This window comes from Mauremys mutica, chromosome 1 (assembly GCF_020497125.1).
Source record: "Mauremys mutica isolate MM-2020 ecotype Southern chromosome 1, ASM2049712v1, whole genome shotgun sequence".
Lineage (NCBI taxonomy): Eukaryota > Metazoa > Chordata > Testudines > Geoemydidae > Mauremys > Mauremys mutica.
This window is the reverse complement of record NC_059072.1, coordinates 358,768,843-358,792,909: the sequence shown is the minus strand read 5'-3', so window position 1 is coordinate 358,792,909 and position 24,067 is coordinate 358,768,843. Positions and strand designations below refer to the sequence as shown.

Below are 24,067 nucleotides of genomic sequence, written 5' to 3'. Positions count from 1 at the left end.
TGGGGAGCACTCGGGGGAGGGGAGACTCACGGATGTGGGGGACACTCGTGGGGGGTGGGGAAGAGAAGGGGGAGAGTCCCTGGGGGATGGGGAGACTCACGGATGTGGGGGACACTCATGGGGGTGGGGAAGAGAAGGGGGAGAGTCCCTGGGGGATGGGGAGCACTCGGGGGAGGGGAGACTCACGGATGTGGGGGACACTCATGGCGGGTGGGGAAGAGAAGGGGGAGAGTCCCTGGGGGATGGGGAGCACTCGGGGGAGGGGAGACTCACGGATGTGGGGGACACTCGGGGGGGTGGGGAAGAGAAGGGGGAGAGTCCCTGGGGGATGGGGAGCACTAGGGGGTGGGGAGACTCACGGATGTGGGGGACACTCGTGGGGGGTGGGGAAGAGAAGGGGGAGAGTCCCTTGGGGATGGGGAGCACTCGGGGGAGGGGAGACTCACGGATGTGGGGGACACTCATGGGGGTGGGGGAGAGAAGGGGGAGAGTCCCTGGGGGATGGGGAGCACTCGGGGGAGGGGAGACTCACGGATGTGGGGGACACTCGTGGGGGGTGGGGAAGAGAAGGGGGAGAGTCCCTGGGGGATGGGGAGCACTCGGGGGAGGGGAGACTCACGGATGTGGGGGACACTCGTGGGGGGTGGGGAAGAGAAGGGGAGAGTCCCTGGGGGATGGGGAGCACTTGGGGGAGGGGAGACTCACGGATGTGGGGGACACTCATGGGGGTGGGGAAGAGAAGGGGAGAGTCCCTGGGGGAAGAGGGCCCCTCATGGGCAGGGGGACCTGTTGGCGGTCTCTCCCCTTGGGGCCAGTCTGCACCTCTCAACCTGCCTGAACAGCCTGAAGGTGGGGCCTGAGCCCCTGGGAGAGGGATTCACGCAGGAGGGCTAAACTGCTGTGGGGTCCCAGCCCCGTCGCTCACCCTCTCTTGGTGGAGCTTCAGTTCTGGTGTAAATAACTGTCGAGCGTAGAAGTTGGGGGCTGCCCTGGCTTTGCAGAGGTAGGGAAGGCCCCACTTTCGCTAGCCATGCTACTGCCAAGGCAATTCCCCCAAGGCTTGTCTGCACAGGGAAATTGACTTAACTTGGCTGTTCCACAGCAGTCATTCCGCTAGGCCGGAATAACAGTTCTGCTCTAATTTAGCTAATCTGGAATAATTCCCCCATGTGGATATTCTGTTCTTGAATAAAAGTGATTTAATTACAGAGTAATTACTCCCAAATAATTACTTCCAAAGCGAGTAATTATTCTGGAATAAAGTCACTTTTGTTTGGGAATAGCGTGTCCACCTGGAGGAGTTGTCGACACAAAAATAATAAATCAGTTTCTGTTTTTGTCCTCCCTTTAATCTGTAAATTAATCCCTAACTAAAGCAATTTTTCCACTTCCCCAGTAGATGGCATCATTAGACTACTTTTTCTACCATCCACTCTCCCAAAAACACATTACTATTATTATGCATTGTTTGTATTAGGCTAGTACCTGCTGCAGATACCTGTCTCTCTATGCCACTGATCAAATATGAGGGACCCAGGATACTAGGTATTGTGCATGCATATAACAAAAAATTGTCCCTCCCTATCTAAGGCCACGTCTATACTACAGGGACTATAGAAAAATAGGTACAGTGCTGCAGCTATACTGACAACCTTGTAGTGTAGACACAATCTACAGTAACATAAGGGGCTTTTCCACTGTAGGAACACTTCCCTGAGCGAGGGTAGCACCTAGCTGTGTCTACACATGGAGTTAGGCCTGCATACCTACATAGTTGCATTGTCCAGGGATGTGGATTTTTCACATCCCTGAGCAATGTAGTTATGTCAATGTACATTTTAAGTGTAGAGCCAGTCTAAGAATAAGCCGAGATAAGTTTAATATAACAATCAGCTGGAGGGAGACCATGCAAATAACGAGGCAGTTATGATTATGTCTAAGGACTATGTAACTAGCAGCAGTCATAGAACTTCAGCAGCCTAGCTGTTACCAAGCGTTTAGTATTTAGCAGCGTAGGTTGGTTTTAATAAGAGATTTAAAAGAGGCCAATGTGGTTGCTTTGCAGTTTTTCACAGTGAGCGCCTCTCATGCAGAAGGAGCAGTATGGGAGAAAGATTTTTGCAGATGCATTTTGAATGGCCATAATGGCTTTGTTTTGACTGGAGATGTTGGCCAGTGTTTGAGGTGGAGGCTGCTTAACGGTTTCAGTCACCTGTTTACAATGGCTTCTTTATATTTATCCTGAATGCAAGGTGGCAGTTACACCCCACCCATAACAGCAGGATTTAGCCTGACCCATAACATTTGTCATATACAGCACCTTTCATCCAGAAGACAACATGCTGATTACTAATTCGATACAGAAATCACTTCTACCTTTGAAAGACAGCCATCTCTGGGGGAAATGCCACAGGTGCTTAACAACGTTATGCAACTACATAAGACAGGAAGCTGAGGAGAATGCCATCATGCAAGGAAAATTAAGGAGGCAGAATGTAATCTTATTTGGCTGGGACAGTGGGGCTAACACCACGGTTCTAACAAAAATTGCCCTAGGAGCTTTAGTGTTGGGACCTCAGTTATTCATTTCTTCTGAAAAAAATGTGCTGCTTGCAGCAGCGGGTGCTCCTTAGCTGCACATTAGGGCATCGGTTCAGTACTGACTCAGACCAAAAATGGCCAACTACTGACTAATCAACACTATGAGACTCTTCAGGTCTCCCGTTTAAACAGTAACCCTGCTCAGCTTGTGAAAGCTACTAGGAAATGCTGTACAAGTCTTGCAGTACCTTAATATCACAGATGTGAAGAGGGAATTTCTTGGAACTGATTAGCGAATAAAGCAGAACAGGTTTCAGAATCTACAGTGCTATATTGAAGTAGTATGTCTTGGAAAGGTCTGCTGAGGGGAGAACACAGTCTGGTTCAGTTGGAGCCCATCCTGTGCTCACTGATCTTTCTCCCGGTTGTTTTACTGGGCCTTCTTTGAGTGTCTTATAGTAACTGACAAGGCTGATTTATTTTACTAGAACGTGACAGTACCCGATGGGTTAAACTGTGACAGAGGAAACCAGACTTCTCCTTCTGGGGCGTGACTGCGACTACATCTGACAGATCAAAATTAAAAAAGAAACTTCACACTCGGAGATGATTATGGAAGGAAATTATGCAACAAAGAGATGGCTTATTGGAACTGCTGTGTTACCTCCCAGCCCACTGCCTCCTTGGTAGGGAAACTACAGGGCAGGAAAGAACCTCTGTACAAATAGGTTTCAGAGTAGCAGCCGTGTTAGTCTGTAGCAGCAAAAAGAACGAGGCTACTGGGCTAGATGGACCTTTGATCTGACCCAGTATGTCCGTTCTTATGTTCTTATGAGGCTAGCCCATGAAAGCTGATGCTTAAATAAATGTGTCAGTGCCTAAGGTGCCACAAGTATTCCTCGTTCTTTCTGTACAAACAGGCTCCCATAATTATTCTCTCGCTGATTTCCACAGTAAAATGCGTTCCGTCTAACAAGGTTCTTTCTACCTGCCAACCCTGCAGATACAGCCTGGTCATGTGAACAACTGAAATCAGGTCTTTTCTGTTGCACACCATTGTCAACTGAACTCACGGTTTTCTGGATAATGACCATGGGTGAAGTGGACTAGAATGGAGATCAATAGTAAGAATGTATTTCTTCCAGTAAACAGAACACGTACAGCATGATCAGAAGAAACACACGGTGCCCTCAACTCCTACAGACATCAGTGGAAATTCTAGTTTAGCCTATATAGGTTCTTATGCTGTGTTATGAACACTCAGCACTTTGCAGGATCTGGCCTGTAAGAAGAAGGAAGTATAGGTTCCAGATTCTCCATGGCCTATTTATTTAGATACTTATGTCCAGTCAATCTCTGTTATGCAAAACACTTAAGCACCTGCAATGGGACTGTAGAATGATCAAGTTTTGCTGTGGAAATCAATGAACCTTACATCTGTGCAAAATGGGTGTAAACCTCTACCATTCTACGCTCACTTGACAGCATTTTGCACTGGCAGAATTGACTACATAGGGTGCCGGGTGATGGAGAATCAGGCTACAGCTACTTTTGGGGGGGTTAAATCTTGGTTGCTTTACTCACTAGATTTCAGTGGCTCTTGTGTCACAAGGGTTTGGCCCGTGGGCAGTCATGTAACCGTAACCCTGCTATGAAAGATGCTGTGAAGTGGAAGTTACCACAGTGCCCCAAGGCAGGTCTCCTCTTGCTTCATTTCCTTCCAACAAAACAAGTTTGTATGGCCAGCTTCCTTTTTTCTCCTGGACTACTCAGCTTAGATTGTCAACACGGCACAGAGACGGAGGTTTCTGTATGCAAGCAAGATGGGGGACATAAAAGTCATTAAGATACACAGGGTTTTCAGCTGAATGGGAGATTTTGTGATGGGGGATTTTGGATAAACAAGTTTTTCAGCTGAAAGTTATTTATATATATATATATTTTTTATTTTGATGTGTTCAGTTTTCCACATCTTCCAGCCTCCCAACCATGGCTGCTGGGACTAGACTTGGATGAAATGGACACTTTCTGCTTCTCAGGATTTTGCTCCACTGAAAAAAAGTTGTAAACAGCAGCATCCAGATACAGAATTGAGTGAGATTCCTGCAGAGCTCCTGAAATGCCATGGAAAGGTACGTATGCAAGGCAGACTCAGAGAAATGAATGTGGTGTTCTGGGTTTGGCAGTAAATGGGCAGAGGGCTGCTTGTGGCAGGGAAGCAGGGACTTAGGAGAGATCAGATATTGCCATTCACTGTGAAGTATGGTGACAAAAAGGGATAGATAAAAACAAGACCAGGGAGATGAGGTCCGACTGGAGCTGGAGATTGGAAATGATACAGAGCCTTTCAGAGCTAGATCAGTGTTCAAGGTTAGCTCTGTTCCAATGATAGTTATTGTCTGGTGATTGGCCTTTGTCAAAGGAGGTGATGGCCTCAGTCCAGTCCCAAATGGACAGGCATTTACATCACAGAGACCACCAACTGCCCTGCTGGTTGGCATAGTCAGCAAAGAGCCCAAGGGCTGAATAGACCTGAAGACTAACACCCTCCCCCCCTTCTGCCCAGGTGGGGATGGTACGGGAGAAGTTACCTCCTCACTGTCTGTGTTGCACAGAAGCTGTGGATGAGAAAAGAATGTTGCTGTCCAAGGGCTGCCAGTCTGGCACCTTTCGCCTGCACTAGACTCGCATCAAATTTATAGATATAAAAACTTCATTTTAAAAGAGCGAGAGGCTGAAAGTTAACGAGTCACAGGCATTTTCAGATTGTGGGTTCCGCTGACCTGTGTATCATTACCAACACTGGTGCCACTGCTGCTTGTGGCCTCTGGCTTTGCCCAGCATGTGGAGATGCCGCTCAAAGTGCTGTCCTCTGCTGGTTCTTTTCCTCCCCAAGAGGCTGTTTAACTTGGAGGGGGCAGAGGGCACATGTACTGAAAACAGGATCAGTTTTATTCCCTCCTCTCCCCTTCTCTAGGTTCCTCACTGTCCCTGTTTATCTCTTCCCCCCTCCTGCCTTCCTTGGTATTTCCTTACATGTCCCATCTCATAGTGCAGTCCTCACGTCCATGAGGGTTGTAGTGATTATTCTTCCAGTGTCAGTGGGAAGTGTAACACATGCAAACCCTGGGATATCCATAGACTAGAGAAAGCAATAGCTGAGAGATCTAAAACAGTGGTTCTGTCTGATTTTGTAAGCAAGTAGTTTTTAAGTGAGGTGAAACTTGAGGGTATGCAAAACAAGTCAGATACAGTAGTGTGGAATGGTTGAGAGTCACTGGAAAACACAGGTTTGAAATGCCCATGGTCTGTGGGGTCAGTTTGAAATCCTGGCAATATGGCTCAGCCCTCAAATGAAAATGAGTTCCAGGGAGTTTACTGTACAAGACCATAATTACTAACCTTTGGCAGAATTTGATTTTTTTTAAATATAATTTCAGCAGATCATATCGATGTTTAATTTTAAGCATTTTTGTTATTTTGATCGATTAAAATTTTAGCAGTTGTTCAAAATTATGAGGCTTCAGCTTTTTTATCAATTTGAATATTTACAGTTGCAGGAAAGTATGTGGTCATCAAACATTAGGGGGTCAGGCAGTAGTTATTTAATGACAGTAGATATTGAGATTCAAAAGTTAAAGCTTTATAACTTTGGAATACAAATTTTCAACAACACATGTCAAAATATACAAAGTAGATATCCTTAAATCAAGCCCTCATAAGTTTTCAAGCAGCATTTTTCATACTTTACCTATTTGTAAAAATTTTTTCATCAATTTCTGTTACTGACATTTACTAATAAAAATCCTAGTCTTCCAAGCCTAATAATAACTGAGGCCTCATCTGCTCCGCATGGGCATGCAGGATGGGGGCCTGATTTTCAGACATGCTGAGCATATGCAGCTCGCTTTGACTTCAGTTGGAGTTGTAGCTGCTCAGCACCTTTGGAAATCAGGCTCTGTGTAAATGTAATGTCATAACACTCTCGTAATTTACCAAACCGAGCACTAGAGGTCACTGATTCAAAATGAAAAACAATCAGAAAATTCATTAGTGCTCTGGAAATGAAAATAAAAATTAAAACTCAAAGGGAAAAGCTAACACATTACACAGAAGTTTATAGGGGTTGAACCTATCAGTGGTTTGAGCATTGGCCTGCTAAACCCAGGGTTGTGAGTTCAATCCTTGGGAGGGGCTATTTAAGGATCTGAGGCAAAAATCTGTCTGGGGATTTGCCCTGCTTTGAGCAGGGGGTTGGACTAGATACCTCCTGAGGTCCCTTCCAACCCTGATATTCTATGATTCTATTGAACTCCATCCTGCAATTAGGAATGAAGAATCCATCATTTCCCATGATAGTTTGTTCTGGTGGTTAATCACCCCCACTATTCAAAATTTGTGCCTTATTATTTCTCATTTGAATTTGCACCAGCAAACCAATCTTTAGGGCCATTACATCAACCCAGGGGGGCAGATGCTCTGGGGAGCTGAGATCCAGGACTTCTGAATTTTTATTCTAAAGTTTCTCTCCATTTTACTTCAACAGGAAAAAGAGAGCGAGAAGGAGAGACAACAAATAATTGGTGGATGTAATCAGACTTGTTCTGCAGTGACTTCTGCTTTCCCATTGCCACCCAAGCTCTGCTCCCTAGATCAGAGCTGCCCTGCACTTTTCAGTAGCTCCAGCATTTGGATTGCAGGTAGGTGTCTGATGTGCCTTGAAAGCATACACATTAGATTAGGCCTTGCACATTAGATAAGGACATGCATAGTTCAGTGCAGAGGAATGTGCAGGGTGGGGTCCTGCTTTATTTATTGTACATTTTAAAGATGCATTGTTTTTTCAAAATGCATAGTTGGTGTGGTGTGCATGGGAGACCTACCTCATTCAATGTATGCCATGTCTCGTTCTTGGAACCCTTTCTGTCTGCCTATCTGGGTGTGTGTTTACTACCTGAGTGGCTTGTATGATGTGCAGATAGTGAGGCAAGGCTCCTCAGTAGCTCTCATCTCACTCACTGCCCATCCTGTGAGGGACACGGAGAATGAGGCAGGGTTCTGTGTAAACCCTCTATGGTAAAAAAAAAAAACCCTGGGTGTTGCTATGGCATAGAGGAAGGGTCTCCCTCCTGTGGACCTTGTGAGGGACATGGTGGGGTGTGGCCTTTTCTCTGTGTTTTTTCTTTTAAAAAACACCCACCCTAGGAAATTCTATTTAAAAAACTATGTTAAATGCGTGTTAAGTAGGCTTGGAAGAATTAGATTTTTATCGGTAAATGTTAATAAATGTCAATTTCACTGTACATACCCAGATGAACAAATATTTCCAATGATGATAATCAAAATTTACAAATAGGCAAAGTAAGAAAAATGCTGCTTGAGAACTTGGAGTTTGATTTAAGGATATTTACTTTATATATTTTGACATGTGATATTGACAATTTGTGCGTCAGCAGTTCTAGACCTTTAGCTCTTTGAATCTCTGTCTACTGTCATTAAATAACTATTGTCTGGGACAAGTATGAAAATTGAAATACACATTTAAATTGTTTCAAAATAAACATTGATCGATCCATTTAAATTCGTAACAGTTCTGCTAAGCCTAATGTTCAGGTTGCAGGGGAAGTACCCCCAACGTAGGAAATATTTGCCTCTATTCATTTGATTCAGTCTACAAATGCATGAACATGTGTTATTTCCTACTAGACAATGTGCACTGTTTTCTGCAGCCTAGAAAGAGCAGTGGATTAGGCAGTGGCTCTTAAGGACACCATTGTGTGTCTTGTGTATAAATGCCTTTTGGACTCTTTCTGGCATGCATAAATTATTACCCAGGAGACTCTCAATGTTCTTTTAACATAATGTTTTCAGTGATGTCAGTGGTAAGATGCATCTGTGAGGGAAGTGTAGCTCAGTGTGAGATTATTATAAAGGAGGTCTTTGAGACACCTCCCTTGGCTCTGGAGATAAGAACAGCAGTACCTAATGGGCAGCTAAATAAATTCTGCCTGAGAGCTTCTGCCCATGCTTACGTCAGCCTGAAAGTTGTAAAGAGCTTCCTGAGACTGGAACTGTTCTGAACAGTCCATTCAGGAATAGCTTGCCACACCCTACAGTCTGAAGTTACCTCTCTAGTGTAAGTACTTATGTGGCTCCTATTATTATAGCATTTTACAATCTTTAATGTCACAACAACCAGTGAGGGTGAGATAGGACAGGGCAATTACCCAAACAGACACTAAGGGACTTGCCCAAGGTCAGAGGGGAAATCTGGGGCAGAGTAAGGAGTTGAACTTGGGTTGTCTAAGAGCCTGGCTAGCACCCTCCCCATTGGGCCAGCTCTCTCTAGAAGGACTTGAACCTCCACCCTCTTGCATACAAAGCAGGACACGTCCCCATTCCACCAAGCCCAGGAGATGGGAAGTCAGGTTGAATTTTGGGGACAAGTGAAGGGTCCTTGAGGATGGCTGAAGGATACAGTTTGGCTTGCAGGGACATCTATGAATCTTTGCCCCTTTCCCCACATTGATCCCGACACTTTGTTGCCCCCATGGGAGGTGAGTGAGGTGTAATTAGCACTTTGACAGCATTGCACAAACATTAACGAATGAATCCTAATTACCAAGTTCAATCATAGAATCTCAGGGTTGGAAGGGACCTCAGGAGGTATCTAGTCCCACCCCCTGCTCAAAGCAGGACCAATCCTCAAATCGCCCCCCTCAAGGATTGAGCTCACAACCCTGGGTTTAGCAGGCTAATGCTCAAACCACTGAACTAACCCTCCCCCTGTTCCCTGCCAAAGGTGGGAGATGCCCATAAGCAAGCTCCTTAGGGCAGAGACCATGTCCCTTCACATGTCTGCAAAGCACCCAGCTCCTTAAGATCTTCCCAGGCAGGCAACACACCCGCTGTGTGACATCTCCCTTATTCCTTTGCCTGCTGCCGGTCCAAAAGGGACGGTGTCTCTTTAAGCTTGGGGAGAGCTGCCTTGCCTGAGTGTGGGTTCTGGTTACTGTGAAGAATCCCAGGTGACATGTGAGGCTAAGGGGCGGGGCTTCACCTGGCCCCCAGGTGAGAGCGATATGGGCTACAGGTCCCTAATATCTGTGTCTCTTCCTCCCTAGCCGGGGCTTAGGCTGTAGTAGGTTCTTCCTCTGCTGGCTTCTTTCATTCACCTGCAGTCTTGGAATGAAGCTGTTCCCTGAACAATGGTTTGCTGAGGGTGTAAGGCAGAGTGACTTCCCGGAGCAGGAAATGCCAGCCACCGTGATGCCGGTGAGTATAGCAGGGCTTGGGCTAGGACTCTTCCTCTCTAGGTGTCTGGGGCTGCAGTCTCTGATTAGCCCCAGACTGGGTGCAGGGTTGGCAGCCCTGGGGCAGGGTTCCCCACCTGAACCATGACTTGGGAAGGGGGAGCTCAGGAGGTCCCCATTCAGCTGGGATCACTCCCTGCTGAGATTTGAGCATATGTCTGAGACAGCCCATGCACACAACTACTTTCACCTGAGCACCGAACTTTCCAGTTCTTCCTCTCCGGGTGTTGGCTGGGCTTGAACTTGTGACCTAGAGGTGACAGGCTCCCATCAAAACCCATGGAGTTCAGAGTTGCCAGGCTGGCTGTGTGTTCTTAACTCCCCTTGTTGTTACATTTTGTAGCTCCTACCGTAAGCAGGGTTCTCCTGTGCCCCCTTCCCCATTAGCCCAGAGCAGGCTGCTACCGATGCCAATCTGGGTTAGTTACGCAGGTAGATTTGGAGTGATGCCTCTGTTTGCTTCATTGGAGTTACTGTGGGTCTCCGCTGGAGTGACTGAGGTTGGAATCTGGCCCACCAATTGCCTTAGTTCTGGATTTCCAGGGAGGGAGGGAGGGAGGGAGGTGTGTGCGTGTGTGCGTGCGTGTGTGTGTGTGTGTGGGGGGTCCCTGAAGCACCTTTAAGATAATGCATATTGCATCTGGTTACAAAGATTATAAATTATCTGATTTAAGCCTTTTGGAGTGTAGCTTTATAGTGGTGTTTGTTTCCTATTTTTGTGCTTGTAGCTCTATGGTAGTTTATAATCACAACCCACCAACAGAGGAGTGTAAAAACTCCTAGACCATAAATCCTATCCAGACCTTGCCCATCCCTTGTCTGGAACAGGGTTTCCCACGCTGATGTGGCGACAGTGACAACTTGCCAGGTGCATAAAAGTTTCACCGAATGCAGGCAATGAAGCAGTTTGCACCTGCCTTCTCCTTTAATATGAGGGAGGAGGGAGAGACCTGTGGAGAATATAGCTCCCAGAATGCAGTGCTCTCTCTTGATCCAAGTGAGATGCACCAGATCTCTCCACCCCACTAATTTAGTCTGCCTTGCTGCATGCATGCAGGAAAGACTGTGGCTGGTGTATTTCCCATACAGCAGACCCACCCCCCCGTTGATACACCGTGGCCAGCACCCTGATGGCACTGAGCAAATGTGACTAATGGTTGTGGCTCCCAGGGTGTCTGTGTAGGAGACTGAAATAGACAGAGCTCTCTTCCTCTTCTTGCCTTTGCAGCCCTCGTGTGACTAAGCGTGTGGTGCTGTGGGTTATCAGCGCAGGATCCACAGAGGCAAAGGGTGTCTACTGCTCAGAGCTGCCATCCTGTGTCTTTCGGTTCTGTGCAGCTGGGTTTGCGTGGGACCCTGCCATGGGCGTTAGTCATGCAAAGCTGGGCTGTCTGCGAGAGCTGCAGGCTATGCTGGGGTGTGGCTGTCCTTTCAGGTTTCTGGCAATTGTTCTTGTGTTGCTGCACCACAGCGAAAACCAACAGGCCCCTGTCATCAGTGCTGGTCCTATCACAAACAGCACAACTGCCTGCGAGGGGGGCAGCGTGCGGGTGAGCCCCATCTCCCCTCCTGATAAGGGGGCTGGGATGCGGAATGGCAAACTCCTGATCCCATACACATGGCTCATGGCAACCCTCTGATCTCCCACCTCCCCTCCCTGCCCCCCCATAGTCTTTGGGGCACTCTCGCCTGAGGTACTGCCCATCGCAGAGCCCGGCTTGTGACTCTGGGCAGGCCTCCTGCTGAAAGGAACGTGAACGAGCTGGGTTTTGCTGGGCGGTACCAAGTGACGTGACTCACCCGAGGGCGGTGGCTCCGCCGGCCCTGGTGTGTTTACCGTACACAGAGACGATAGCTATGGAATTGAGAGAACTGCATAACAACACTGTGAAACACCGAGTGTAATGAATACGCCGCTCGGTGCCTCCGAACGGGCTCTGTCTGCCTCTGTTGTTAACAGGGCCAGGCCAAGAGTGCCAGTCTCCATTACCCACCTGTTAGATTTCGAAACAAACACCTTGGTGCTTTCTCACGCTGCCCCACGCGCCTGCAAGGCCCTCCCTGTAAGCACCCACGGAGCTACCTCGCTGTCCGCCTTCGAATCTCGCCACAAAACTCTCCTTTGCCGTGAGGCCTACAAAAGAAACTGCTGGTGTCCTGAGCCCGCTGCCAGTGCCTCGTTGTGCTCCCCTATCGGTCTGTCTCTTCATTGCTTGTTTTCCACCACGAGCTTTTGGGGGCACAGCCCATTGTTTTGTTCTGCGTCTGTACAGCGCCTAGCGCAATGGAGTTCCTGCTCCTTGACCAAGAACATAAGAACAGCTGCACGGTTTCAGGCCAGTGGTCCATCTCGCCTAGTATCTTGTCTCTGACAGTGGCCAGTGCCAGACTAGGGCTCCTAGGCGCTAAGATAATAAATGTAAGGTGTTCGGAGGGATGGCACCCCCTCTCCTCCCGTATGAATTTCCCCTTGATACCGTGCTTTTCAGACAGTCTCTTTCCGTGTCTGGAAGGCAGGAGGTGCAGCCTGTTGAGCTACCTACTGGAGTTCTGCTGGAAAGAGGTTCTCCCTGCTGACTGACTAAGGGGCCGCTTCATATACAATAATACACGTATGCTAGACACGCCTGACTGCTGGAGCTAGGAGCAAGATGCACTGTTCCATGTCTAGACACGTGTATGGTCGCCACAGTATCTGAGCACCTCGTGTACATTAATGAGTTAGTCTTCACAACACTTCTGTCAGGGGGAGTCATTGTCACCCTCCTTTTACAGGCGGGGATACTGAGGCGCCGGGAGACGAAGTGATTGGCCCAAGGTATTACTGGAAGTCCTGTGATGGAGCTGGGAATAGAACCTGGGTTTACTGGGTCCCACTCCAGTACCTGAACCCTTAGTCCATCCTTCCTCCATTAAACTGGCCAACCCCTCCTTAACACCAGCTAGTGCAGCCTTTTTTGGTAGGGTTGGGTGTCCGGTGTCCTGTGTGAAATGTGTCTGCCAGTCCGGGTCTCTGGCTGGCTTGTAGTGGACAACAGGGCTTCCCCATCAGAAAATCCCCCCTCCAGACGCTGGCCCTGACTGATCCCCTCTTGTTAGCAGCCTCAGCAGAGGAACTGAAGTGGGGCTGTGGTCAAGGCAGCTCATGCAATACCTCATGGGAACTGAAAACTCCTGGGAACCAGCGTGTGAGCCCAGAGACGTGGCACAGCCCGGGGGGATTTTGTCACTTGTTTTCTGCTTCCCAGCGTGCAGAGGCTGTCGTGTCTTGGATGTGGCCTCCAAGGCTGGTGGAAATGACCGGCAGGCAGCTGGCGACATAGACTTGAGCAATAGGCCGTGCCGCTTTGGGGACTGTTGCTTTGCTGCTGTTACCCAACTGTTTTACTTCCGAGGGAGCAGGGGTGGGGGTGAAGCTGAAAATACCCATTAGAAGAGAAGCGTGGGGAGGTGGTAAGAATTGGGCCAGGATTTAGAGCCAGTTAAAATGACCAATTGCGTATTGCACAGGCGCCCAGAGGCCCCACTCAGGATCGAGCCCCGTTGTGCTGGTGGGTGCTGTAGGAATGCACAGGAAGAGAGCTTGTGGTGTAAGCTAAGACAGTGCGACAAGTGGGTGTGACAGAGAACTGGGGAGGTAAGAGTGTGCTGGCAGCATGGTGTTCCACAGATCAGCTACAAGCACATTTTGCAGGCGTTGAGTCTATTTTATCCATCCATGGAGTCTCTGCAGGTTGTGCCGCCTGTGCTAAGGGGCCGAGAGAATTTCTGGCTCCCGCCCAGTTTGGCTATCGGAATCCTTCCCCCCATCCCACCCAATACACACAGTAAATGTTGTGTCTTTCCCTAAAAACTATCTTAGTTTGAGAGAAGTGGGGTTGGAGGTAGCGTTCTCTAATAGTTAAAGTAGGGGCCTGGAAGTTAGGGTTTCTAGGTTCGGTTACTCTGCTACTGCCACTCCGTGTGACCTTTGGCTTGTCACTCATCACTGGGCGCCTAAGTTGCCCCATTTCTAAACCAGGAGTGACAATACTGACCAGCCTGGCTAGGACAAATTCATGTTTGTGCAGGACTTTCAGATCTTCTGAGTGAGGCTGTAAGTGCAGAACAGGGCTTAATTTGTGGCGGTGCCGAGCCCCGGCACCTCTGGGCCTGGCGGTGCCGAGCCCCGGCACCTCTGGGCCTGGCGGTGCCGAGCCCCGGCACCTCTGGATAGCTGCATCGGTTATGAATGTAAAATAATTGCTTGAGCCCCAGCACCTAATTGTTTGAGTCCAGAACCTCTTTCATTACAAATTAAGTACTGGTGCAGAGTATTCAATTTCTATAATAATCCGCTTTGCTCCAAAACGAGCTCTGACCTCCAGTGACTCTTCTGCTTTCTGTAATTCTTCAAGGCAGAGGTGGGGTTGGGAGAACGTGCTGGATCTTGCGATTCTGTGACCCCTCTATAGCCATTTTCCTTAGCGGTTGCGTTTTGTGAAACAGTTTTTCCATGACCTAACCCATTGTTTCAAAAGGGAAATTTAATTCAAGACACACAATTTACAGTGGGCTCTGACAGCACTGACTAATAATCCTCCCCTGTGGGGTAGATGATTAAATACCATTATCCCTATTTCACAGATGGGGAAATTGAGTCAAAGGTTAAGTGGTCTGCCCAAGGCTCCACAGCCAGTCAGTAGCAGAGCTGGGATTAGAACTCATGAGTTCCTGGCCCTGTGGCCGGTGCTCCAAACCAGGCTGCCTGTGTGTGTTTCAACCTGACAGTCCTCAATGCCAGAGCATGGTGCTTTGATTACACTTAGTCCAGAGGAGTTTATAACTTAAGGACCTGACCCAGTTGGGTGCTGAGCCCCTTTGGGCCCCACTGGCTTCTCTAGGGTGCTGAGCATCCCCAGCACTCACTGGATTGGTCCCTACATTCTCGGTTCTACCTGCTGGCTCTGACCTGGTTTTTCCAGCTCCGTCTCTGCTGGCGACTGGCTCTTCTCCGTGTAGCGCTGTATAAAATACGTGCCCGAGCCAGTGACCTGCCTCCTGAGACCCCCCAGGAACTGCTAAGGGAGAAGCTGCTGCCAGCTCCCAAGGTCTCCGGCTTCCACCAGGAGCATCCCGGCTGCTGTTAGGGTTCAAGGAGCAGTGCTGACCTGCGTCGGGGGCTGGGGAGTGTCGAGGGCTCACCCGGCTCCTACCCTGCAGTCTGATTTGGGTGAAATCTTCCCCCACTCAGTCGCTGCTGCTAACTGTCCCTGAAGATTGGCGGACTGTGAAACCCACTGCTCAGCAGCTGATGGCTCCACTCATACCAGCGCTGCTGAGAGCCCTGGGAGTCATGCATCTGCCATGTTCCCTGCAGCCCTTTCTCTCTGCTCCTTCCTTCCTCTGGTGACCTATGGACTAATCAAGCCCTGTCCTGCCCCTCTCTCAGGGTGCCTGCTGGCTCAGCTGCCCTCCAGCGGCCTTCCCCCTCGGTGCCAGAGGCAGTGAGCGGTGCCAGGGCAGGGGAGATGGATGGAGTGTGAGCTCGCCGGAGTCCCAGAGGCCTGGGACTGGCCCTGCTGATGCTACAGACGGCCAGATACAGATTTTGGGGTGGAGCCAAATGTTGCAACTCTGGGTCACTTGTGCCCTGCCCCCAGGCTTCCTTCCCACCCTGTGTGCCCGGGTGATGGTTCTGCTCTGGGAGCAGGCAGACTGGTGGGGCCGTGCCCCTTACATGGGGGGGCCGGGGAGAGGGGATGGGGCAGCCCTCTGGGACCGCAGCGCAGGGGTGAGCCTGGGAGCTGAGCCCACTCTGCAGGGAGCCAGCGTTCAATGCTGAGAGAACTGGTGCCAAGTCGCTTGCTTCCGCCCCCCTCCCGTGTGTGTCTCTGGATTCTCTAGGGCCTACCGGACAGGGGCGGTGCCACCATTTAGGCGCCCTAGGCGCTCGCCTAGGGCGCTAGGATTTGGGGGGCAGCATTTTCTTCGGCAGCGACCGCGGCAGCCGGATCTTCGGCCACCCCAGTCGCCGCTGGCATTTAGGCGGAGGGAGCTGCCACGCGGGGGGCGCCTCAGGGCGGAGGAGGGGAGCTGCCACGGGGGGTGGGGGCGCCTCAGGGTGGGAGCTCAGGGACGGGGAGGGCGCAAGGTGGAAGTTTCGCCTAGGGTGCGAAACGTCCTTGCACCAGCCCTGTTACACACAGGGACAGGAGGGGAGCTGCTGCCCTGACACAAACCCATTCAGATTCCCTCCCTCTCAGCAGATCTCGTGCACTCACAGCAGCGAGGGGCTGGCAGCGCTGGCTGGAGATGGACAGCACTTCCCTGCAGCATGCACAAGCTGCTCCCCCTGTGCAGCCAGATACCTCTGCCGGTGCAGCGTGCTCCTTGCTTTGAGCCTCCCGTCCTACCCCGACGACATCGCTGCCAGTGCACCTCCGTCCTGCCTGCATCCCCCTCTGCTGGTCCAGCCCTGAGCCCAGCTAAGGAGCAGGTGCTGATCTGTGCCGGGGGTCTGTACTGTGCACAAACGAGAAACCTTTCGCTGGATCCCACTCCTGGCCGCCCAGTGAACTTGTGAGCTGGGGGATCTGTACGCGCTACGGCTCATCGTGGCTCTCGGCCTTCCCAGACTACTGTGCCCCTTTCAGGAGCCTGATTCGTCTTGTGTACCCCAAGCTTCACCTCACTTAGAAACGACTTGTTTACAAAATCAGACCTAAGAATACAAAAATGTCCCCACACACTAGTACTGAAATATTACTGACTTTCTCATTTTGTCTGTATAACATTTTAGTTTGTGCTGATTTTGCTAGTGCTTTTTATGCAGCCTGTTGTAACGCTAGGCAAATATCTAGATGAGTTGATGTACCCCCCAGGGGTATGCATACCCCTGGTTGAGAACCACTGCTCTATGTGGAATCCCAAGCTGCGCCTTCCTCGCCTGCTGGGTGTTTTCTGATGACCCTGCGGCTTGCAGTTGAGTTTCCCTGTTGAATTGTTGTCTGTGTTTTCCCTGTTGAGTGCTGCTAAGAGACCAAGCCTTGTCCAGCCCAGCTGGCAGTCGCAGGCATTGCTCTGACAGGTGATGTGTGAAGAGAGGCGCTGGTGAAGGGGGGAGGCAGCTGCTGGTGATGAGAGCTGCTGATCTGTCTGTCCATGGCAGATGGTGCCCAGGCAGTGCTGCTCTGCCAGGGTGCTAGTCCTGGCAGCCTCTGTGCAGGGGGATGGCAAGTGCTGATGATCAGACAGTCCCTGGGTGAAAGGAAAAGTGACACCCCCCGGCCCCCACCCCACCCCCGCATGCTTGTTTCCTCATACCGAGACGAAGCAGGCTTGGAGCTGCCCTGGAGCTCTGCCAGCTGGAGAAGAGGGGGATTTATACGAGGCCTTGATCAGGATCTGGGCCTTGTGCTGGGTGCTGCACAAACAGGTGGATACAGTCCCTGCCCTAGAGAGGAGACACCTGATGAAATGGGGCGAGGGGGCAGCGCTCAGATACCTTGTTGCATAGGTATTAAGCACAGCCCAGCCAGCAAACGGGCCGGTCGCTTGCTTGCGTCCTGGCAGCGGCCTGTCTGGCTCGGGGATGGGAAGCAGGAGGAGAGGCTGATGGAGCAGTTCAGGGAGGCTGCATTGTGGGGGGGGGGGGAAAGAGAAATTGTGAGGAGCAGACACATGGGTGGTCCCACCAGCTGGGTGGAGGAGGTGATGGGGAGCGAGTGGCTGAGCTGTGAAGGGCCAAGGCTGAGACACTTGGACTCGATGGCCGAGAAGAAGAGGAGCCAGTGGAGGGCTCCAGAGAGGAGACCTGTGGCCAGTGTGACTGGCAGGGAAGGTGGCCCTCACTGTGTTATGGATGGATTGGGGGTGGGGAAGGTACGCTGTGAGGCCTGGGCAAGAGACGGAAGGAAAAGGACAGAGCAGAGAAATGCTGGGGGGGAGAGGCAGTGAGATGTGGACAGCTTGAGTGTGTGTGTGTGTGGGGGAGCGGAGCGAGGAGTCTCTGCTGACTCCTGGGGGGCGGGCCTGGTTGCTGGAGAGGACGGTGGTTCACTCAGCATGCGGTGACGGAGAACAGGGGCTGTGGGGAGGCCTTGGGAGGAAAGGTTGAGGGCTGAGTTTTGGCCACATTGACCAAGCTGATGGTGACACAGGCTGAGATGCAGGGTTGGGCCGAGGGAGACGGGTGGATCAGAGCCATTAGAAATAGGAGAACCCTCCGGCATCCCATGTGGCCCATCTCCCCAAGGACCAGCGCGGGGGCTTGTTCCCTCCACAGGGCTCTGTCCCAAGCCATGGGGGCTCCCTGAATGGCCAGGATATATGGGACAGTCTCCTCCATTTCTCTGTGAGGTGGGGCTGCTGGCATGGGTCATCCAGGAGAGGTGCCTGGGGGAAGGTTGCTCAGAACTTGCTTGTGGGCTGACGGACCTGCCCTCCCTCCCGGGGGCGTGCGAGCGTGCATGCTGGCACTCCGGTCTCTGAATCCTTTCCCCCTTCTCCTCCCACTGCAGGGGAGTCCGGTCCAGCTGAACAGTGACACCCTGGAGACTGACCGCCCGCAGTCCGTGAGCCAGCCCCAACCTGCCTTCCAGATCCAGCCCGTGACCCCGGACCCTGCCCCCAGCCAGCCCAGGGAGACGTGGGGTGGGAAGTACGAGTTCCTGCTCTCCTGCATCGGGTATTGCGTGGGGCTGGGCAACGTCTGGCGCTTCCCCTATCTCTGCTACCGCAATGGAGGAGGTGAGTCCCTGCGGGCCTCTTTGCTGCTGTCCGTCTGATAACGCGGGACTGAAGCAGAGGAGACTAGGTAACGGATCCCTTCAGTGGGAGGCAGCTGCCTTCGGGTCACGTGATCACACCCCTCTTGCTCTGGAACTAATGCCTGGATCCACCAGGCGGTAGGAAGCTGGTGATGAGCAGAGACAGAATATCTGCCGAGTCCCGGACGAAAGGAGTGCTGCTCTGAACGGATGGTGCTGTTTGCATGGAGCAGTGTTTGTCTAATAGCAGGGCCACTTGTGGGTGGTGGCATGGCCTAGCAGGTAGGGATCTGACTGAGTCAGGACATGTCATAGGTCTCACCCCCACTTGGAGCTGTTGGGTTCCAATGTGGGGACCTGCACTGGTTTCCCGCTAAACTAAAATCCTAGTTTAGATCTAGTAAAAGCTGCCACTACTCAATCAGGAAATGTGGATTGAGACACAGTCCTTCCCCAAAATCCTAGGGTATTCCAAGAGCCCCAAATCCATGGAGTTCTTACACCCAGGAGAAATAAACCATTCCTCCCTGCTTCCTCCCCACTCCCTTTTCCTAGGAGAGACACCGGGATTTAACTACAGAGGGATACCTCCCCCTTCTCTTTCCCTGAGAATCCACCCAAAGAAAGATCAACCAAGTCCTTAATAGAAAAGAATTTATTAAGGAATAAAAAGAAAATAACTTGTCTCTGTAATCCAAGATGGAACAATACAGGGTCTAAATTTATCAATCTCTGGAGAGAATCCCCCCTCCTTCTTTTTCAGTAAAAGCAAAGTAACAGCAAACAGGAATAAAGAATTTCCTTTAGCAAACACACAATTGCAAATATAGAAAGCAACTCAAAAGACTAATCCGCCTTTCTAATTAATACTCACTATTAAATAGTAGAAACTACTCCAGGAGAACTTGGAGACATGACTGTCCTCTCTTAGATCCAAAGAGAGCTCTGAGCAAACAAGGAACACAGACAAAGGCTTCCCTCCACAGAGATTTGAAATTAATCTGTCTCTGATTGGTCCTCTGGTCAGGTGGTCATCAGGTACTGCATGTTAACCCTTTACAGGTAAAAGAGACCTTAACCCTTAACTATCTGTTTATGACAGGACACCTGTGTTCTGTTCCCACCGCTGCTCCTCAGAGGTGCTGAGCGGTTATCGTGTCTCCCCTCAGTCTTCTCTTCTCCAGACTAAACAAACCAATTTTTTTCAATCTTCCCCCATAGGTCATGTTTTCTAGACTTTTAATCTTTGTTTCTCTTCTTTGGCCTTTCTCCATTTTGTCCACATCTTTCCTGAAATGTGGCGCCCAGAACTGGACACAATACTGTAGCTGAGGCCTAATCAGTGCGGAGTAGAGAGGAAGAATTACTTCTCATGTCTTGCTTACATCACTCCTGCTAATACATCCCAGAATGATGTTTGCTTTTTTTTTTTTTTTTCAACAGCGTTACACTGTTGACTCGTATTTAGTTTGTGATTCTCTGTGACCCCCAGATCCCTTTCCGCAGTACTCCTTCCTAGGCAGTCATTTTCCAGTTTGTACGTGTGCAACTGATGGGGTCTTCCTAAGTGGAGCACTTTGCATTCGTCCTTATTGAACTTCATCCTATTTACGTCAGACCATTTCTCCAATTTGTCCAGATCATTTTGAATTTTAATCCTATCCCCCAAAGCACTTGCAACACCTCCCCGCTTGGTATTGCAAACTTTATAAGTGTCCTCTCTATGCCATTATCTAAATAATTGATGAAGCTATTGAACAGAACCAGACCCAGAACTGATCCCTGTGGGACCCCACTCAATATGCTCTTCCAGCTTGACTGTGAACCACTGATAACTACTCTCTGGGGACGGTTTTTCAACCAGTTATGCACCCACCTTGTGGTAGCTCCATCTAGGTATTTCTCTAGTTTGTTTATGAAGAGGTCGGTATCAAAAGCGCTTATTATATTTTCTTGGTCCTGGGCGGGCTGTAAAGGAAGGAGTCTGGCTTATCTGCAGGCAGACGATGCGTAAGTTTTCAGAAAGAGATGTTTTGGGGACTTGGTAACTAACTTTCTGAACCGGGGCAATCTCTCCCCAGCCCTAAATAGAACCCCAGATCGGGAGAGTCTTGCCTGGCGGCTTTGGGACGAACGGTTAGGACACGCTAGTCAAGGCTGCTGGGCTCAACTCTGGCTCTTGAACGAGCAGATCTGTGCAAGAGCAACACATCTGAGGTACTGCGAGACACGTGCCCCAGAGATGTTACCCCAGGGCAGCCCAGTCGAGCTGGGATCTTTCAGCTATTTCCAAGCAGTGGGGTTTTTGCTTCGTGGGGGGGCACAGTTAATTTGTTCTTGCTGCTGCTGTGGTTCTTGCCCGACCTTTTCTCCAGCTTTAAAAGGAGCAATCCAGCCTGCCCGGGGAATTAGCCATGCCCTCAGGGAGCCCCTAGTGACTGCTAATGAAGGGAGGTTCTGGTGATTACCTCATGGTGAAAGATTCCCTGCAGAGCAGGGCTAATCCCCTCTGCAATGCACACAGTAGGGAGGGGAAACCAGTGCCGGCTGGTTGGTATGGGAGGAGCTTGGAATTGGGTCTCCTAACTAGATGGGGTCTGATCCTTGTGCACCGGGGAGCTGCAGGTTTCGGGTAGCCGAGCAGCTCCTGATTGAGCGCTTGCCGACTGACATGATCTAGGGAGTACATGGTTCAGAATGGACAGAGAGAGACCAAAGTGGGTGAGGGAATCTCTCTGATTGGACCAACTTCTGTTGGTGAGCGAGAGCAGCTTCTGAGCTTACACAGAGCTCTTCTCTGTGGCTCTTGAAAGCTGGTCTCTCTCACCAGCCCACGTCCGTCCAATAAAAATATTCCCTCCCCAAGCTAGTCTCTCATAACCTGGGACCAGCATGGCTACAGCAACACTGCAGCCAGGCCTTCTGTTCAGATACTCTGCATGCAGCCGTGGGCTGGGATCTGCTGCAGCCTTAAAAGCGAGGCAGGGTCAGTCCTGGGCACTGCTTGGCTGGGGCCATCTCCAAAGGAACCCCAGGTCCAGGGTACCTCTGGGACAGCATGGTGCCTGGCGCAGGAGAGGGGTGCCAGGCTGCTGGAGGTGCCTGCTCCCTCGTCCCTCTCTGCAGGAGGAGGGAAGGAGTTAACCCTCGTGTGCCCCAGCCAGTTCCAGTGGCCCCATTCCCCCGCCGTGGAGGTATGGTGGGCCCTGAGGGCAGGCACAGAGTCACAGTGGGGTGACAGGGAGGAAGCTGGAGGTGGGGGAGGAGGGGACAGGGAGCCAGGGTGGAGTCTGGCCAGAGCAACAGAAGGAAGGAAATTTCCACACCAGCATGAGCAGAGGAGGCCCAGTGAGAGTCGCAGAGGCGGGAGAGAGGAGCGCCAGAGAGCTAAGAAAGGGGGTTAGCAGTGAGAGTGGAGAGGCTCACGGCTCCGATCCCCCCCCCCGGCGCTCTCTTGCAGGGCCAGAGGAAGACCCTAGTGTGGAAGACACTGACTTTATCCACCGCTGTGCAGCTCGGAAGCACGTGACCCTCCATGCTGCTATTGCTCTCCCCGGAGCGGGGTTCTGTGTAGACTTTTAACCACACCTCTCGTGGCGGCAGCTGAGTGCCCCTCGCGGCAGCGTTAGTGCCCTGTTCCGAGAGTGAAGGGACCATTGGGGCCATCTAGTCTGGCCTCCTGCGGCAGGTCTAGGTACACTTGGCCCTGCTTCAGCGCAGGGGCTGCACTAGGCCAGCGGATCTCCAACGTCATTGCCCCGTGACCCCTCTCTGACAGCTCTGAGTGACCCCGGGGGGCGGGGGCAGGGCCCAAACCCTGCAGCCCTGGGCAGGGATGGAGCTTGGGCTTCAGCTCCGGGTCCCAGCAAGTCTAATGCTGGCCCTGGAAACCCCATTAAAACGGGGTCCTGCCCCCCAGTTTGAGAACGGCTGCACTAGGCGACCGCTCACGGTCCGTTTCGATGGGTCTGTGACAGGCGGTAGCACAAAGCACCTGTGTCAACCCTTCCTCTTGCAAGCAGGGCCACTCGTGTCTCAAGTCTTGGGTCCGCTTGCAAAGTCGTGGTGGGGGGGGTGCTCAAAACTGCTCCGGGGGGGATTCTGCATCACTGCAAGCCCACAAAAAATGCCCCCCCCCCCCCAGCTTTCCTGCGTTTCCCTGCTGCGGGCAGGGAGGCCGCGTGGGTGGGGGGAAGGGGACGACCATGGGTCCAGTTTTGGGGGGAGGGATTGCCCCTCCAAACAGAGGCGAGGCATGGGGGGGGCGCACACAGGGTTACATGCCACTGCCCCCCCCCCCCATTCTGCCCAGCTGAAGGAGGCGGTGTCTGGGCTCCGCTGACTAATCCGCAGCTGAACGCCGCCTCCTGGGTCCTAGTGCCGGTCACCTCCCCTCTGTGTGCTGGGAGCCTTCCTGTTTTCTGTGCAGCAAGGAGTGCCGGCGGTGGGGCGGGGGAAATGAGGGAAGGGGGAAGAGGCAGTGGGGAAGGAAGGGGGTGGAATAGGGCACGGGGGGGGGGGATAGAGAAGAAAAGGGGATTGGGGAATCGCAGGGGGGAATTGGGAGCCTGGCATAGGGTGTTCCCTCAGCAGCAGCTGGGGCTCCTCCGCTAAGCAGGCCCATCGAACCCTCCCCCTGACAAGCCCCACCCGCCTACACCTGGTCCCCTCCGAGTCCGTCACACCCCACTGAGCCCCAACCACCTTCACCGGGATCCCCTGCAGTGTCCCATTGACCTGGAACCCCTCAACGAGGCCCTGTGCATTCAGATCCCCCACTGAGCTGCCCGCACCCAGATTGCCCCACACAGAACCCGATCCCCCCACACTGAGCCCCTCCACACTGGGATCCTGCTGGGCTGAGCCTGCCCACCCACACCTGGCACAGAGGGGGCGGGCCCTGGGGAGTTTCTGGGGCCCCTTGTGCTGCGTCAGGGTCAGGGTCAGGTGCAGCCTCATGCCCGAGTCCCTGTACCGGGGCAGGTGGGGGCTGCAGGATGATCTCTCACCTCAACGCAGCCAGTGGCCGGTGCTCCCCCTGCCATGCCGGAGCCTCCACATTTATTTATTGACAGACCAAATTTGCAGAATTTTAAAACGTGAGGAGAATTTTAAATTTTTTGGTGCAGAATTCCCTCAGGAGTAAAAAACAAACTTTTCCCTGCCAGCTCCCTGGCGTTTATCCACAACCCTAACCAGCCACTTTGTGCATGCAACACAAGGGGAAATACTTTGACTGCATCTGTACTTTAACCTGCTATGCTGACAAGTGTGTGTTCACCACAAGATGTCTCTCCAGGCTCTCTGAAGGCGCCGGTATGTAGCCTCTTCCAGACGATGACCCGTTTGGAGCATTAGTGCTGGTGCTGGTTTCGTAAACAAGCTCTCTGCATGCGGGCTGTGGAGGGCTGTATTGAATTGGGGAGCTTGTGCTGGTGATGGGCTTGTGTTAGGAAAACATAA

At 51.5% G+C, this 24,067-nt stretch overlaps 1 protein-coding gene across 8 annotated transcripts in view; it reads left to right on the top strand.

The window, feature by feature from the left end:
- Positions 1-763: 763 nt before the first annotated feature.
- LOC123374192 (sodium-dependent proline transporter-like) overlaps positions 764-24,067 on the top strand; it is a 38,787-nt gene continuing 15,483 nt past the window's right edge. For 3 of the 8 annotated variants that reach the window (XM_045023864.1, XM_045023854.1, XM_045023849.1), the window contains exons 1-7: positions 764-1,003; positions 3,030-3,227; positions 3,545-3,665; positions 4,504-4,673; positions 7,088-7,241; positions 9,666-9,816; positions 18,356-18,584. In XM_045023864.1, coding sequence (XP_044879799.1) covers positions 9,730-9,816; positions 18,356-18,584 — 316 coding nt within the window. In that variant the 5' untranslated portion in view covers positions 764-1,003; positions 3,030-3,227; positions 3,545-3,665; ... (1 more) ...; positions 7,088-7,241; positions 9,666-9,729. Of the gene's footprint in view, positions 1,004-1,059; positions 1,546-2,317; positions 2,414-3,029; positions 3,228-3,544; positions 3,666-4,503; positions 4,674-7,087; positions 7,242-9,665; positions 9,817-18,355; positions 18,585-18,628; positions 18,887-24,067 lie in introns of those variants that run through there. The other 5 variants (XM_045023872.1, XM_045023881.1, XM_045023897.1 and 2 more) reach the window with 5 other exon arrangements.